Source organism: Kwoniella botswanensis, chromosome 1 (assembly GCF_036426115.1).
Source record: "Kwoniella botswanensis chromosome 1, complete sequence".
Taxonomy (NCBI): Eukaryota; Fungi; Basidiomycota; class Tremellomycetes; order Tremellales; family Cryptococcaceae; genus Kwoniella; species Kwoniella botswanensis.
The window spans coordinates 11,352,718-11,367,047 of NC_088599.1; the positions used below are offsets into that span (position 1 = coordinate 11,352,718).

At 44.9% G+C, this 14,330-nt stretch overlaps 5 protein-coding genes across 5 annotated transcripts; 2 read left to right on the forward strand and 3 right to left on the reverse strand.

Annotated features, from left to right (window-relative positions):
- Window positions 1-5: 5 nt before the first annotated feature.
- Window positions 6-1,644, forward strand: L199_004276 (uncharacterized protein; the record flags this gene model as incomplete). The annotated part of the gene is made up of 8 exons (XM_064890004.1): window positions 6-157; window positions 257-317; window positions 418-553; window positions 648-791; window positions 875-911; window positions 995-1,258; window positions 1,349-1,508; window positions 1,573-1,644. The coding sequence occupies 8 exons, from the start codon at window positions 6-8 to the stop codon at window positions 1,642-1,644; spliced, it is 1,026 nt and encodes a 341-aa protein (XP_064746076.1).
- A 214-nt stretch (window positions 1,645-1,858) lies between these two features.
- Window positions 1,859-3,459, reverse strand: L199_004277 (uncharacterized protein; the record flags this gene model as incomplete). Its single annotated transcript, XM_064890005.1, has 2 exons — window positions 1,859-2,655; window positions 2,727-3,459. 2 exons carry the CDS (start codon window positions 3,457-3,459, stop codon window positions 1,859-1,861), a joined length of 1,530 nt encoding a protein of 509 aa, XP_064746077.1.
- A 406-nt stretch (window positions 3,460-3,865) lies between these two features.
- L199_004278 (uncharacterized protein) lies at window positions 3,866-8,841 on the forward strand (the record flags this gene model as incomplete). Its single annotated transcript, XM_064890006.1, has 5 exons — window positions 3,866-5,069; window positions 5,138-5,932; window positions 6,007-6,821; window positions 6,894-7,570; window positions 7,692-8,841. 5 exons carry the CDS (start codon window positions 3,866-3,868, stop codon window positions 8,839-8,841), a joined length of 4,641 nt encoding a protein of 1,546 aa, XP_064746078.1.
- Window positions 8,842-9,210: 369 nt separating this feature from the next.
- L199_004279 (uncharacterized protein) lies at window positions 9,211-12,798 on the reverse strand (the record flags this gene model as incomplete). Its single annotated transcript, XM_064890007.1, has 15 exons — window positions 9,211-9,236; window positions 9,320-9,607; window positions 9,684-9,745; window positions 9,852-9,997; window positions 10,083-10,206; window positions 10,269-10,508; window positions 10,577-10,863; window positions 10,936-11,001; window positions 11,069-11,369; window positions 11,441-11,525; window positions 11,581-11,680; window positions 11,755-11,868; window positions 11,951-12,173; window positions 12,232-12,633; window positions 12,704-12,798. The coding sequence occupies 15 exons, from the start codon at window positions 12,796-12,798 to the stop codon at window positions 9,211-9,213; spliced, it is 2,559 nt and encodes an 852-aa protein (XP_064746079.1).
- A 549-nt stretch (window positions 12,799-13,347) lies between these two features.
- On the reverse strand, window positions 13,348-14,322 carry L199_004280 (uncharacterized protein; the record flags this gene model as incomplete). Its single annotated transcript, XM_064890008.1, has 4 exons — window positions 13,348-13,572; window positions 13,633-13,864; window positions 13,962-14,211; window positions 14,286-14,322. 4 exons carry the CDS (start codon window positions 14,320-14,322, stop codon window positions 13,348-13,350), a joined length of 744 nt encoding a protein of 247 aa, XP_064746080.1.
- Window positions 14,323-14,330: the final 8 nt, after the last annotated feature.

Genomic DNA, 14,330 nt, shown 5'->3' on the forward strand with positions numbered 1-14,330 from the left:
AGAGAATGTCAACATCAACATCCAAACCCATGGGAGGAGGAGCATCGGGAGATAGGGTCACACCGTCTTCCAGCTCAACAGGGAAGAAAGAGAAGATCCCACTATCGACTCATTTGATAGCGGGAGGAGTAGCAGGTCTGGCCGAAGCATTGGCTTGGTGAGTCGATGTTGTTGATTGTCATCATGGTTATTGTTACGGACCAGTACTTGATCGTGTAGTGAATGAAAAGCTGACGGTCGTTCTATGAGAATATAGTCATCCGCTGGATACTATAAAAGTTAGAATGCAATTGAGTAAATCTAGGAAACTGAAAGGGGTGAGTAATAGAGTTTGTCCTGCATCTCGCTTAATCTTCTCATTATGATCAAAGATTGAGACATTCCACTCTGAGCTGATCCAATACGGATTGATAACAGCTCAAACCATTAGGATTCTTCGCTACTGGTCGACAAATCGCAGCTCGAGAAACGCCCCTAGGTCTATACAAAGGTCTGGGAGCCGTTATATCGGGTATAGTACCGAAGATGGCTATACGTTTTGCATCTTTTGAGAGTGAGTGTAATAGTCCTTTCGTACTGAAGACGATGCCTTGAACAACGCAGTGGTGGTAAGTATTCAAACTGATTATACCCGTCAATCTACATAGCATACAAAGGGTGGTTATCGTCTCCTGATGGGAAGATCAGTCCTTCCGCTACGTTCTTAGCTGGCTTGGGAGCGGGTGCAACGGAAGCTGTTGCGGTGGTTACTCCTATGGAAGTTATAAAAATCAGATTACAAGCTCAACAGCGTGAGTCATTGGTCCAGACTTTCGTACGCAAGGTATAAGAGTGTCGAAGGATTTGAACTGATTTTTGGGAATTTGTAAATTAGATTCTTTGGCCGATCCTCTCGACGTACCACGATATAGGTAAATTACTTAACATGCTCTTCCATTAAAGCTTCAATAATCGCTTGAAATGCTGACTGTTTTGTCATCCTCGATGTGTATAGAAACGCAGCCCACGCAGCATTCACTATCGTTCGTGAAGAAGGTCTTTCAACCCTCTATCGAGGTGTATCACTCACAGCTCTTAGACAAGCTACCAACCAAGGTGTGAATTTCACTGCGTATCAACAGTTTAAAAAATGGGCTTTTGAATTCCAACCTCAGTACAAGGAATCAGCCGTTTTACCAAGTTGGCAAACGATGATTCTTGGTTTGGTTTCGGGGGCGATGGGTCCTTTCTCCAATGCTCCTATTGATACTATCAAAACGTGAGTTTACTTTCATACCTTCCCACAATATGCATTGAAAATCAACATTCCTCAAGGGGGTTGTACACTAACACACTTTGTTATGCATAGACGTATTCAGAAAGCGTCACATGTTCCAGGTGAAACAGCCATGTCGAGATTAGTCAAAGTCACTTCGGACATGTTCAAGAATGAAGGTGCCAAAGCGTTTTATAAAGGTATTACACCTAGAGTATTGAGAGTGGCTCCTGGTCAAGCAATCGTATTTACTGTGAGTACTCGAGATATCTACTAGCGAGGGTTTATACATGACTGACAGTGCTTTGTATATGTAGGTCTATGAGAGAGTCAAAAAATTGATCGATTATGCCAAAGGATCGAATTTAGGAGCAGAGTATGAAGAGTAGGATTGGCACAGATAGGTTGAACTCGTGAAGTAGGATGAGAGTGTCGTGAAAATACCATTTGTATCGTTCATTATAAGTTATTGATTTGATATCCGATGATGCAAATGCATCAGTCCTGGTCTTCTTCATCCATGGTATGGTACAACATACGAAATTGTTACTTATCCTTTACAACTTGCAACATAGGACATCACCATCATCCATCCAATTGATGCTAATTAGCATTACTCTTAGACAACTCCTCCCATCTCCTCTGCTTAGCACGCATCTTCCAATCGCCTTGAGCTTGACCATCATCCACAGCAGCTTTACTATTCTGAGCACCCAATCCCTTTTTCTCATTTCGCATTTCCACTGCAATGGGTTGTGCTCTACCTTGGTTGGATTTGCCCAGACCCGTGCCGGGGATCCAACCTTGATTGGCTAATATAGAACTAGCAAATTTTGATGGTCCAGTAGGTTCTCTCGACACATCGCCACCAAAGGATGGGGTCAAAGGAGTTTCAGTCCGATCTGGCGTAGCTCTGTCAGAGTTAGATTGAGATTTCGGTGGTGAGGAAGGATGTAATCTTCTTCGCATTGCTGATCTATCTAAATATTCCCTCTTCGGCTCATCCCTCTCATCATTACTTGACGATACCTCGTTTCGCCTCAATAGGGAATCTTTCAACAGGGCCATTTCCCTTTTCCGTTTTAGCTCTCTATTCTGTTTCTTCTGTGACGAATCCATTGCGTATGGTACTTCATGATCTGAGAATATTTGATCTTGCATAGTGACGGTATCGAGTTTAGATTTAGGTTTACCATCATCGAGTAAAATCTCATTATTGCCATTCACTGTACATTCATCGCATGGCCAAGAAGGATGTATGTGTGCTGAGAATGTGGTACTACCGATTTTGATCTCTGCTAGATGGTGGATGGAATGGGGTTTTGAAGAGTGTTTGGGTTCTGATATTCTTTTCGTTTTGTCGGTCGATGGATTGGATAGGAAGGTACCATGTGTAGAACCTACATTTCGATTTAAGACATATAAGCTCGTGATACACTATGAACGATATATGAATCTCAGAACAGCTTACCTAAATCTACTATCCACCATCCATCTTCCTCTTCGTCTTCTTGTGGAATTCCACCTTTACCCCAATAAATAACAGAATGGGTTTTACTAACTTCCATTTCCCTCAATCTCACTCTTGCTTGACCACCTTTCTCACATCTGTCCCTTCCTAATTGTATACCACCCTCTCGAGCATCTATAATCACAACCTGTCCGATATCCAGACATTTCGACTGAACGACGACCAATCGTAAAATATTATCAGGAGTTTCTTTAGTTCGATTGTTTCCTTCTTCTTCGTCTTCATTGTCCTTGCCATCTGAGGGATAAGAGTACTGGGCTGGATCATCGTATGGTACTACATATGAAGGATGCTTCTCTTTTTCTTTCTCATGGACCGTACCATTTTTGTAATCATGTCCATTCGCTCGTAACTGTGATGCTGATTTAGACTTTGAGGTCGATTTGGAATCCTTCTCGATTTGAGCGAGTTTATCAGGATCCATCAATCCTCCCCAGCCCATATCATCTTCGATCTCACCTTCTTCCTTCTCTTCGTCTCTCGGTGTCTGTCCTTGGACAGTCTGCAGCTGAGTGAGTGAGGTCGAGGCGGATTGAAAATCACTCGCTGGGATGTAATTCCATTGACCGGTCGTCAGGTCAGGAACAGCATAAGAATTGGATAGAGGGTGGAAATAAACTTTGTGCAGATGATCGTATATCCACGTATCGGCTGAAGGGGTCGAGGTCGTCATGCTATGAGACTGGGAGTGGTATCTAGAGAAACATGGTTGAGGATGAAGATCGATAAATTGTTGAGATGCGTAAACAAAAGGAGATATTCAAGCAAGCAGTGCTAATCTGTGACGTATGGTGGTGATCCGACACGTGCACGTGGTGGGGAGGTGGTCTGTGCGCAGTTGGTCATCATCATCATCATCTCATTGCTCATCTCTTGGCCAACCCTTCTTGCCTTTTGTGTATCCTTGTGTCATCCATCTCTCGCATCCATCCCCTCTCGACTTCCCACACATACGACCCCTTCACTCGCTTCGCTCTCCTAGACGTACTATCACGATAGACTCCTCCATCACGCCATCAGAAGATGCTTTACCTTCCCCAGTATCAGCAGCAACAACGACGGAAGCGAGACCGTCCGCCATGGCATCTTCAAGCGTGAGGGCCCCTCCTCCGCCTCCCATCGTCCCCACTCAGAGTGACACAAGCGCAACCCCAAATGGTATCAGTCGGTCCTCCACATCTACCTCGATACATCGTGTTAGACCTCATTCAGATTCTGTATCGTCAAAACACTCCACCGTACATTTCGACCTAGAAGATCAGGCTCCTGAACTTACCGCTAAACCTTCTCCATCACGACAATCCTCCAATTCATCGCTCAAGCCTGCGCATGCCAATGGATCTGCCAGTATGACGATTGGCAATTCATATCAACCTATTCATCCATCCACATTACATAATTCCACTATCCCCTCTCCACCTAGATCAGCACCCTTACCATCAGCGACTTCATCGTCATCTAGCTCGATGGTGAAACCTTTCCCAAGCATGAACGATTCACCATCATCTCCTAGACCTGGATTACCCAAGACGAGATCATCGCAGGATCGGAGAGTATGGTCGGAAACTCTTCCTGTCAATTCCAGACATCGCTCAGGATCAATGATCGCCAATGGCAAGAGAGCATCAAGGGTGACAGGAGGGTTCGAGACTAGTAGTGATAGTGAGGGGGATGAATCGACTACCGATCAATCTACCAAAGATACCGGTACTGGTACAGGAGGAAATACCCCCTCACAGTCAGAGAATGCCGCTGCGGGACCTAGTAGGCCCCGAGCGAGAAGTCTATTAGGTCCAACCGGTCGAGAAAGGCAGAACTCTGATGCTAGTGGCACAAGTAGAGAATTGAAAAGAAGGAAAGATAAAGAAGATCACAAAAGACCAAGGAAACGATCATCGAAAGAAGGTCTTCCTCCTTCTAGGATGTTATCTTTCCGCTCTACTGCGGCCGCTACCGCTTCTCCTCCTAAGATCACTCCGCAACTGCCCAACTCTAGATCAGATTCGTATTTCGCTTTGCAGAATGGATCTTCACCTCGATCGAGTCGGTTGTCAACTGCTAGATCTTCTCCTCTCATCGAATCTACCATCCCTGCACCTAATGGCAAATCTCAGATCTCCAGAGGAAGAAGTCTTGAGATGCTGAAAGAACGAAGTAGCAGTCCCGAGGGAAGTAAGCGATCGAAAGGGAAGGAGAAAGAGTCCACAAAGAAAAAACAAGGTGATTTAGCTGCTAGCCTGGGTTTAGGTATCGGAGGAATGCAGGATATGGCTCTGAACCCAGGTAGGTTAGATGGCGGTATTATGCTTTGCAGTGGTATATTATCATGCTAACGCATGATTCTGCCAAAGAACAACTTCGAAACCTTCTCAGCGACTCTGACGTTTCTTCTGCTCTACGACTCATGAACTCGCCTCATGCGCCAGCTAGTCGACCTGCCAATCTCAATGAATGGTCAAATTCTGTCTTCTTCTCTCCACCTAATACTCGACCTACGTCTCCGGGGGCCGACCAGCCTACCCATCGATCTCCTTATCTTGTCTCTGCCCCTCCTGCTCTAACAAGTTCCGACAACCATGGTAGAGAGAGGACTATGTCTGTAGCCAGTACTATTGCTCCTCCCACACGATCGACATGGGGATCCTCACCTCGTCAGAGACAGAGTATAGATAGTCATCCTTCTCCGGATATGCAGACTGTGCATCGGAGAAGAGCCAGCTCGAAGGGCGGGTTATTGTCAGATGGTCAAGGTGGACATGTACCTTTCACTCACCATTTACCTGTTCCCTCGGTTGACGAAGGTAGTCCAGAACAAGAGTTGGACGATGTTAGCGAAGTTCTTCCAGCTATAACGGAGAATGATTCAGCAGTGTTACCTTCGATGCCAACTATACAGTCAGATAAATCAAGCAAAGATGGGAAGGAAAAGGAAAAGGAAAAGAAGAATCGTCTCAGTGATATCTTCCATATAGGGAAGAAGAAGTCAGCGGACGTACCTCCCAAACATGATCACAACTTACTGCATAAAGATCACAGGACTGATAAGCAAAAGGAAGAGGAGAAGCTACGGGAAAGAGAAAGGTATGAGAGAGATGTTGAGAGGAGGAGACTAGAGCAGGAGAGAAGGGATGAAGAACTGGCTCAAGGTGAGTTCCGTCTTTAGGTTAAAGGCGTGCTGTTATCATCATGAGAATAAAGCTGATTTGAAATTTTCCACTAGAACGTCGGTTCCGCGCATTGACTCAAGTCGCTGCCCACCCGGCGGCAGAACGTCTAGCCTATACAGAAGGAGCAAGATTACGTGCCTTTTATTCTCACGTCTACGAAGGCATAGACGACCCTCCCAAGCTCAATCCTCTTGCAGTCATCCGTTGGCGGATTAAAACGGAAGAACAAATCGAAGCTCGTCAGCGGTGGGAACAAGATCAACAGCAGGGATACCAGCATTCTAACCAGAGCGATACATCAGGTTTTACCAATCATGCTTCGCCTCACAGTCTTCCTAGGGGCAGCCATTTTGGCGGTAATATACACACTAGTCCCATGAGTGTCGGATCTTCCAATCGATATGGCGCTCGGAAATCCATCGAGAGCAATCGGTCGATCTCATTAGGCTCACTCGGGAAAACCACCGATACTTCACCCCACAACAAATCTCGTGATCAAAAACACCGATATGAGAAGGGATGGGGATACTCTGTCGATGATATTGTGGCTTATAAAGCTGCTAAGGGACAAGTCAACTATTTTATACCTCCTAGAAAGTCTCGTCCTGATGTAGAAGTCCTGACTGAGGATGAGGACAGGGTGGTTCCTCCCCCGACAGACAATGGAAGACCAGAATCTAGAAGAGATGATCAAAGTTCGATAGCCGATAGTAGTAAAAAATCTCATCGACATCGGATGGGCGTCAAGACGGCTAGTAATGCTTCTCTAATGGATGTCGAAGGTATAGTTGGTGATGACAACGCCCCGTTAACGAGGACTACAAGCACAGAGGATAATATACACTCAGGTGCTCATACTAGAACTCGAGTAAGTCCCAATTTCCCCCCTTGTCTGATCGCAGTGCTGGTGTACTTACACACCTTTCCGGCTGTACATCAGCTCGGCCATCGTAGTCATCAGAGCTTGAGTGCTGTTGGACCAACTTCACTTACGCAAGCCCTCAAACAACCTTTTGAGAAACTATCTCATGTGGCCAAAAAGCAGCGTAACCCACCCGGGCCCTCAAGAGACGAAGGTGAAACTCAACATATCGAAGATAGCAAAATCCGTAATCCCAATCACACTCATACTCGTTCGGATTCAGCCCCTTCACCACACGTGAACAATGGTCAGTACCATACCCCGATGTCGAACAAACCTAGTAGGACGACCGTCAATTCCTCTTTGGGACGTAACAGGGATAATGCTTTCTTCAGGAGACATGGTACACCAGGGGGAACAGGAACAGGTGGCGAATTTACCGATGAAGAGTATTCAAAAGATAAAGAATTCCATTTACGTAAATTATTCCTGAAAGGCCAAAAAGTTCTATCATCCTTCGATGATCATACGAATAGATTATACAGACGGTCAGAAGCTAGTTTAGCTACGAATAATACAGGAAGAATAAAACAGGATGAAAGAGAGCAGGAACTCTTAGCGTTGGAGGCTGCCCTACTGAGAGAATCGGCTTTTAGAGAAAGACAGGCGGAAGTTGACAGGAAGACTCGGCTGGAGATTGAAGCGAGGGAAAGGATCAGGAAGTTGGAGAATGAAATCTACGCAGAGCGTGTAGAGTAAGTTTGCTATTCTGCTAATCTTGAAAGCTCCCTATCACCGTATGACGCGATATGGAGGTGGTTGTCTACTTGAAGAGAGAATGACCCGGCTCATAATGTCTTTTCTGGTGTCTCGCAGACACCTCGATTCTGCGCGTCAAAAACTGGATAATGTGAATGCCAACATCGCTAGTATAGACGACGCCATACGACAATATCTATTTCAGATTGACTTTGTCCGAGACGAAGCTGCTATCGCTGCCAATATCGAGCTTGATTGGTCCAGCATCGACCCAATACGTGCGATCTATGGTAATATTGGTCGTGCCAAACCAACCGAAGATGATGAACATCGAGATACTTTACCGCCGCTGAGGTCATTCACGACAAGTCATGACAGCGGATCGGATTTGGCACATCGACAACGAACGAACTCTGCCAATAATCGCAAAGCTAGGTCTCAAAGTATCAACGTCCCACGTCGTAAAGGATCCCTGAACGCATCTCTGGCACCTATTCATTCCAATTTGAATCACCCCATCCGACACAGACCGCGAAGAACATATCTCGATCCCAGCGGATTAGAGAGGGTCGATCCGATCAAACAGGCAGAACTGGTCATTTCGTTCGCCCAGGAGAGAATCAAAGATATGGGGAAAGAGAAAGAACGTACCAAAAATGAGTTGGAAAATCTGATCTACAAGATTGAAATGATGATCAAAAGGAAAGACAGCGTACGGCGATGGACGCGAGAACATCTCGAAAAGAATCTGGCCAAACAATCACAATTGGATCGGTTGATCAGACAAGAAAAGACGAATGACAACTTGACCTCGTTGTTCAATTTGATCGTCTTACGGGATAACTCGATCAATATCGCCGTGCAAAGTACAGGATATCTTTGGAGACCGCTATTTTGGAGTTATTATCAGCTCAAAGGGGAGGTATGGTTCTTTATGAAGTGGATGAGACCTAGTTCATATTGGTGTAGGAAGAAGAAAACCGACCTCAAAACCAGAGAGAACGGTACAAATCCAGTAGAAGACGATGGACAAATGGATGGAAATGCAGATGAGGATAAGAATATCTTGGACGATTTCGGTTCTTCTTCGCCGAAGAAACCGAATCGACATCTCTTAGCGTCATCGTCAGCATCGTCATTATCGACGGATATAGATCGGTTCGCAAATCAAAATGAAGACGAAGAACGTCGTGTTCCCTTCGTAGTTTCAATCACTATCGTTATCATCGCTTTGGCAATAGGTTTCTATTACTATCGTCAAACTTAATGTACTGTTCTGTATACTGTGTAGTGCGGTTTAATTTGTTTTGTCTCTTTATTTCATTTCTTAGGAATGTCCATATTGTACTTTATAATCTTGTTTTCTTCCCTTGTTACCTCTAATGTCTGATGAACTGTTGTACTACGTTTTATTCACCCTTTACAGTATGGCGAATTCAAAGGTTGTTACTTGTGCTTGCTTGCTTCTATTCATTTATGCATATGCTCATGCCTCATACGTCCATGCTAGGGCTTCAACCCTGGTGCACTCTAACTATCTACCGGTCCTGTTCAACATATCCCAACTAATTTCCCAGCGTTCGCCAACGAGCCAAAGCCTCTCTCCACTACATCCCGTACCATTCTTCATGACCTCTCATGCTATTTTCTCCGCTTTCCAGACTACATAAACCCAACACGTATCATCAGCCTCCTGTTCTCTTCTTAAACCACCTAAGTTACAGACATGGAAGACTTCGACTCACAGGAAGCATACATATTGACTCTATCTATCGCCTGTCCATCCTCCCTAATATCGATAGGCTGAACTTTAAATCCGGCCAATTGGAATCTTTGGATATACCATGGTCTTTTAGCCGCTGATCGCCATATAGCGAGACCGCCAACCGACAAGACACGTAGCATTTCGATGATCTCGTAGTCCAGCTCGGAACGGAGATGTTCCAGGGATGCTTCGGGTGTTGAGTCGAGGGTGTCGAGGGCGGAGGAAGGGGTGCTTGGTAAAGGTGTAGAAGGATCAATGGGGTCAAACCCTACGATATGATAAAGATGGATATATAATTTAGCATTGCCAGATTATGCCGCGAGGTGTAGGCGACTGCAACTCACAATCCATAGAATCCATGACGATTATCTTGGTGAGACTCCCATCTGGCAATCCTCTTAGAACACTGCAAATTCAAAAGATATGATTAGCTACGGTATATTCTCTGATTTGTATCTACCGTCTTGGCTGTCGACGAGAAGTTAATCTGGGCGAAAGAAGACAATACTCACTTGAGGATAGTATCGGTATGAGACTTGATCGCATCAGTCGCTTTACCATTCTTCAAGGCTCTGAAACCTTCAGGCTTGAGAAATGCAGGACATGATGATCGGGTATATCGACCGTTCAAGCACAGGAAGAAGAAATAGTTGTCGTCCTAGATACGGTTCCAAGTGTCTATCAATACCCCATGCTGGTATTATGCAGCATCAGATTATTGACGAATAGCTGCTGAAACTTACTTTCAGAGTGGTCAGTCTGGGGATAGGGTCCAAAGTAGCTTTGATGTAATCTTCGACTGTACCGTCTTGTAGGAAACAGTTCATTTGATTTTGAGGTACACCCAAAGCGTGCCAATTGAACATTCTATGTGTATCCCGCATAAGAGTTAGCAAAGTGATTTGCCTACTTGGGTTTGGCCAACTCACGGATTGCCCAGAAACAACTTGACCATCCATGTACCTAAGAAGACTGGTCTGATCTTCTTATTCCAGATTTGCTCCTGTTCAGCTGTCGAACTGGCTTTACAGATCTTCTTGACATCTTTTCGTACGCCAGATAAGAAGAATGCAATTTGGGCTAGACGTAGAGCCCATCCTGAATATCCTCGGAAATAGAAGTTTCGGGAGAATTGAGTATCATGAGAGAGCCAATAGGCGTAGGCATGTCTATAGCAAATCACGTTATTCTCAACAACGTTTACTTTTGCAGAGAATAGGGAAGAGGAAAAACATACGAAGAGAGATAAGGGGATAATTTCTGGGTAAGCAGTTTCCTAAATTCCGGATGTCTACCTTCACCGAACAATAACCAAAAATCATTATAATCCAATGCGTGGATGGCGGCAAGCTTCAGTTCTAGTATATGACCTTGACAGGGGTTCATGTCTACCGCATGGATCCTTGCTGGACTAGCTGCCAGGGCATAATGTAGGACATTATCGCCTGCACTGGTAATAGCGAGAATGTGATCGTCCTTGTTGATTTTTAATTTCTTCACGTCAACAGCTGGATCTTCCCATGTCTATGGCACCACACAATACGAACAGATCAGCGGTGATTTTGATGAAGAAGGTTCTGGCACGAAACGACTTACCCAGCCGTATATATGAGTTCGGAATTGTTCGTGTACTTTCTCTTCTAGGTAGGGTACTCTCCAAGCCTGAGTTATCAATCGCCACAATTGTATCAGCTATCACAGTAGGATGTGAGAAGCTGGAAACACTCGCCTTCTTCAAATGATAATGAAAGGGACTCAAAGGTGCACCAGCATCCACCAAAGTCTCCTGCATCTCGATCTCCCCTTCTTTGCCCTTCATGAGAGTATCCGACTTATTGTAAGCGCTTGGACCCAGATCTAAATTTGGCATACCGAACGTATCGGGTGATGATAGTGGCGGTGTTCCAAAGGGTGAAATTGGTGTTCTCAAACCAAACGTGTTCAAACCTTTTTGATTCCCAGCTTCTTTGGTGAACGACTCGAGGGCGAGAGAGGCATCTCGTCTTCTTGAACAGCCTACGAAGACGTAGCTGTGCAATTGGATTTAGCACGAGCTTGGGGTAGATTTCTCAGTTTGTACATTAGGTGAGAATACACTCACTAGGGAATTTGGATGAACCACGAGTTGAGGAAATTATTACGAGCATTATAAGTTTTGATAGTACCCATTTTATATTCAAGATAGTCTAACAACCCAGCAATTTAACTGTTTTGAAACCCGATGATCATGATTGAGCTTACCTCTTCTCGATGCATGAAGGTTAACACCATCGAGGGAAAACCAGCATTCCCAAAACCACTTAGCCAACCATGATACCCTTTTACTGGCTGTGCCGATCGCCTGTGAATCAATCCAGCTCATCAGTAAAGCTATCGTCATGCTAAAGTATGGAAACTAAAGTAGACTTCACCTACACGTTCCTTATTACCTCCATCTCTGGAAGTATAAAAATCTACCACACCCATCAGACCTCTCTGAGGGTCCAGCACTTGATCGCATCTATCCAGGAGCTGATAAAAAGGTGGAATCTAATTAAATGCACACAAAACCCCCCAATCAGTCTCTGACATAATCCGTCTTCGGGAGAAGAAGTCGATCGGTTTGACCCACCATAGAAAGTGAATAACTCATGGTGATAGCTCTCAAACTGCCTCTAGGATCCATCTCACCACTTTCCCATTCTGGGAGTACGAAATTACTAGCATCTTGGCAAAGGACATGGACGTTCTTCCATCCTCTAGCTTTGATTCGCGCTCGAGCAACTTCCAACAGAGGTTCACATAAGTCGATGAGGTAAATGGAATCGAAATATGTCAAAGGGAGATATTCATCCCTTTTCCCCGAAAGAAATCAGCAAGTACGATATGACAGTCTACAGCTGTATCACTCACATTTTCTCGATATTCCATCCTGTACCACCACCAAGATCCACCCAGATCTTCTTCTTGCCCTGACCAGACTGACGTAAAGATAAAGGTTCAGGCTGAGCTTTAAGATGAGCAGCCAATAAAGCCAACATGTTCTCTCTTCCTTTCAAGAGAGAACTTCTAGTGGAATCATACAGGTCTGCTTGTCCGGAATAGAACGCTTCGAGCTTCGCTTTGTGGGCATCTTGAGCACTGATCAGATGCTTTGAGGGCACGAAGAACGGTTTGATGAAGCAGTTGTAGGCGAATCGAAGTGGGATCGCCAAGCGAGTGTAAAGCAAGAGAGGGAGTAGGAGCAGAGGTAAGAGGATTGCTAAAATGGTTGTACTGTGAGAAGCAATTTCTTCCATTTTCACTTGGATTGCTCTACGAACCATGCATGGATTAGCGGTTTACGAAGAAAACTGATGAGAATCAATTAGGTAGTGACACTCACTTGCTACTTAGGACTGTCGTACCGCCAGCGATGAGTAGTAGAGAACCCGCTTTCCCAATTAGAGGTTTACTCTCGGTGGTAGTCTGCGTTGACATCTTAGTGTCAAGTTGTTGTCGCTCAGTTGATGAGCAATATCGAAAATGCGTTCAGTAAGCCAGTGATATGCACAAGGTCAAGACAGGAAGGAATATCAATACATGTGGTGTATTTCGTCTTCTTAACGTATCAAGTAACCGAATAGCTCTAAACGGTACGTCCAACAGCGGTCCGGTATCTCCACCTACTGCACCCCAAGGCTATTTAGCGTGAAGGAGAACTGTGCGCTCAAAGACAAGGAGCCAAGCATGTGTATGAGACGATGAACGAGTATGCAGTGGGTTTCAAAAGATTCTATGAAATACGAGAGAAGAGTACCGACGATGAACGTGTGTGGGCAGGAGATGAACGTGGGTGTGAGTGGCGAAAAGCAAGCGCGTCAGCAGAATATATTACGATATGCTCATGGAGTAGAAAACGTTTATGAGATTATCATAAGTGACATGGAATATGGATGTATGCACGATATTTGAACTGTATTAGTGTATGCATTGCTATCAAACGGTACATTCACTTGAACTATGTACTTACACATATTTGGTACCACATTACATCGTATAATCACCAGCCCAATCCTGAGCCATCTGTCTCAACGCAGGATTGGCAATAACACCTTCCCTATCTCTCTTATCCCAAGCTTTACCTTGTGCTAAGCCTATGCAAGCTACCCCCAGATCAGACGAACTAATGACGCCAGATGGCCACACAGGTTCAAGTATCGCGCCCATCAGTCGGAAACCTTGTCCCATCCACCAACTCATCCGTTGTCGGTGCTGTAGCGGAGACCCACATAATATCAGCGCAGGACCGCAATAAGAAAGGGATATACTGACCTCTGGTGTAGGTATGATACCTCCCGGTCTTATATTTACTACATCCAACTTATCGCTCTTCATCTCGTTCAATTCTTTCTCCGTACGTCCCTTGATTTTAGAGAAGATGGCATATCCTTTTTCGTCCTGTCTCGCCCCTTCTCCTGACATGTAGATGAATTTGAAGGGTTTTTCAGATGTACCGAGATTGGAAAATGCCTTGGCAGCGGTGATAGTGTAATCATGTGTGATCCTGGTGATTGATTATTGTTATGGTGATCAGTAATGACATTCCGTATCCCAAGGATGACATGACATGGATGACGGAGGGACTTTGGTAAATCACTCACTTGATATAGTCCTCTTTGTTAACTTGGGTCTGACTGATTCCCAAAGCCCAAATACAACTTTCATATCCGTCTTTTTTCAACTCGTCCACCAGCGACGGCGGCATCTCGTCGAACCCTTTTGGATGTTCTGCTGATGGAAATCGGATGAATCTGATCTTTGAGGATTCTTCGAACGGAGGTCTTCTAGCTATAACTGCGATTTGGGAAATACCTGGTGAGGCCAAGGCAGCAGTCAACACTGCTGAGCCGGCTACACATGGAAAGAAGATGAAAGTAAGCTCGTATGACGGCCTGAAGTGGTATGAAGGGAAGAGCTTGACTTACCATTACCTGTTGCTCCCGTGATGATTACCTTGGACATGTTTGTAA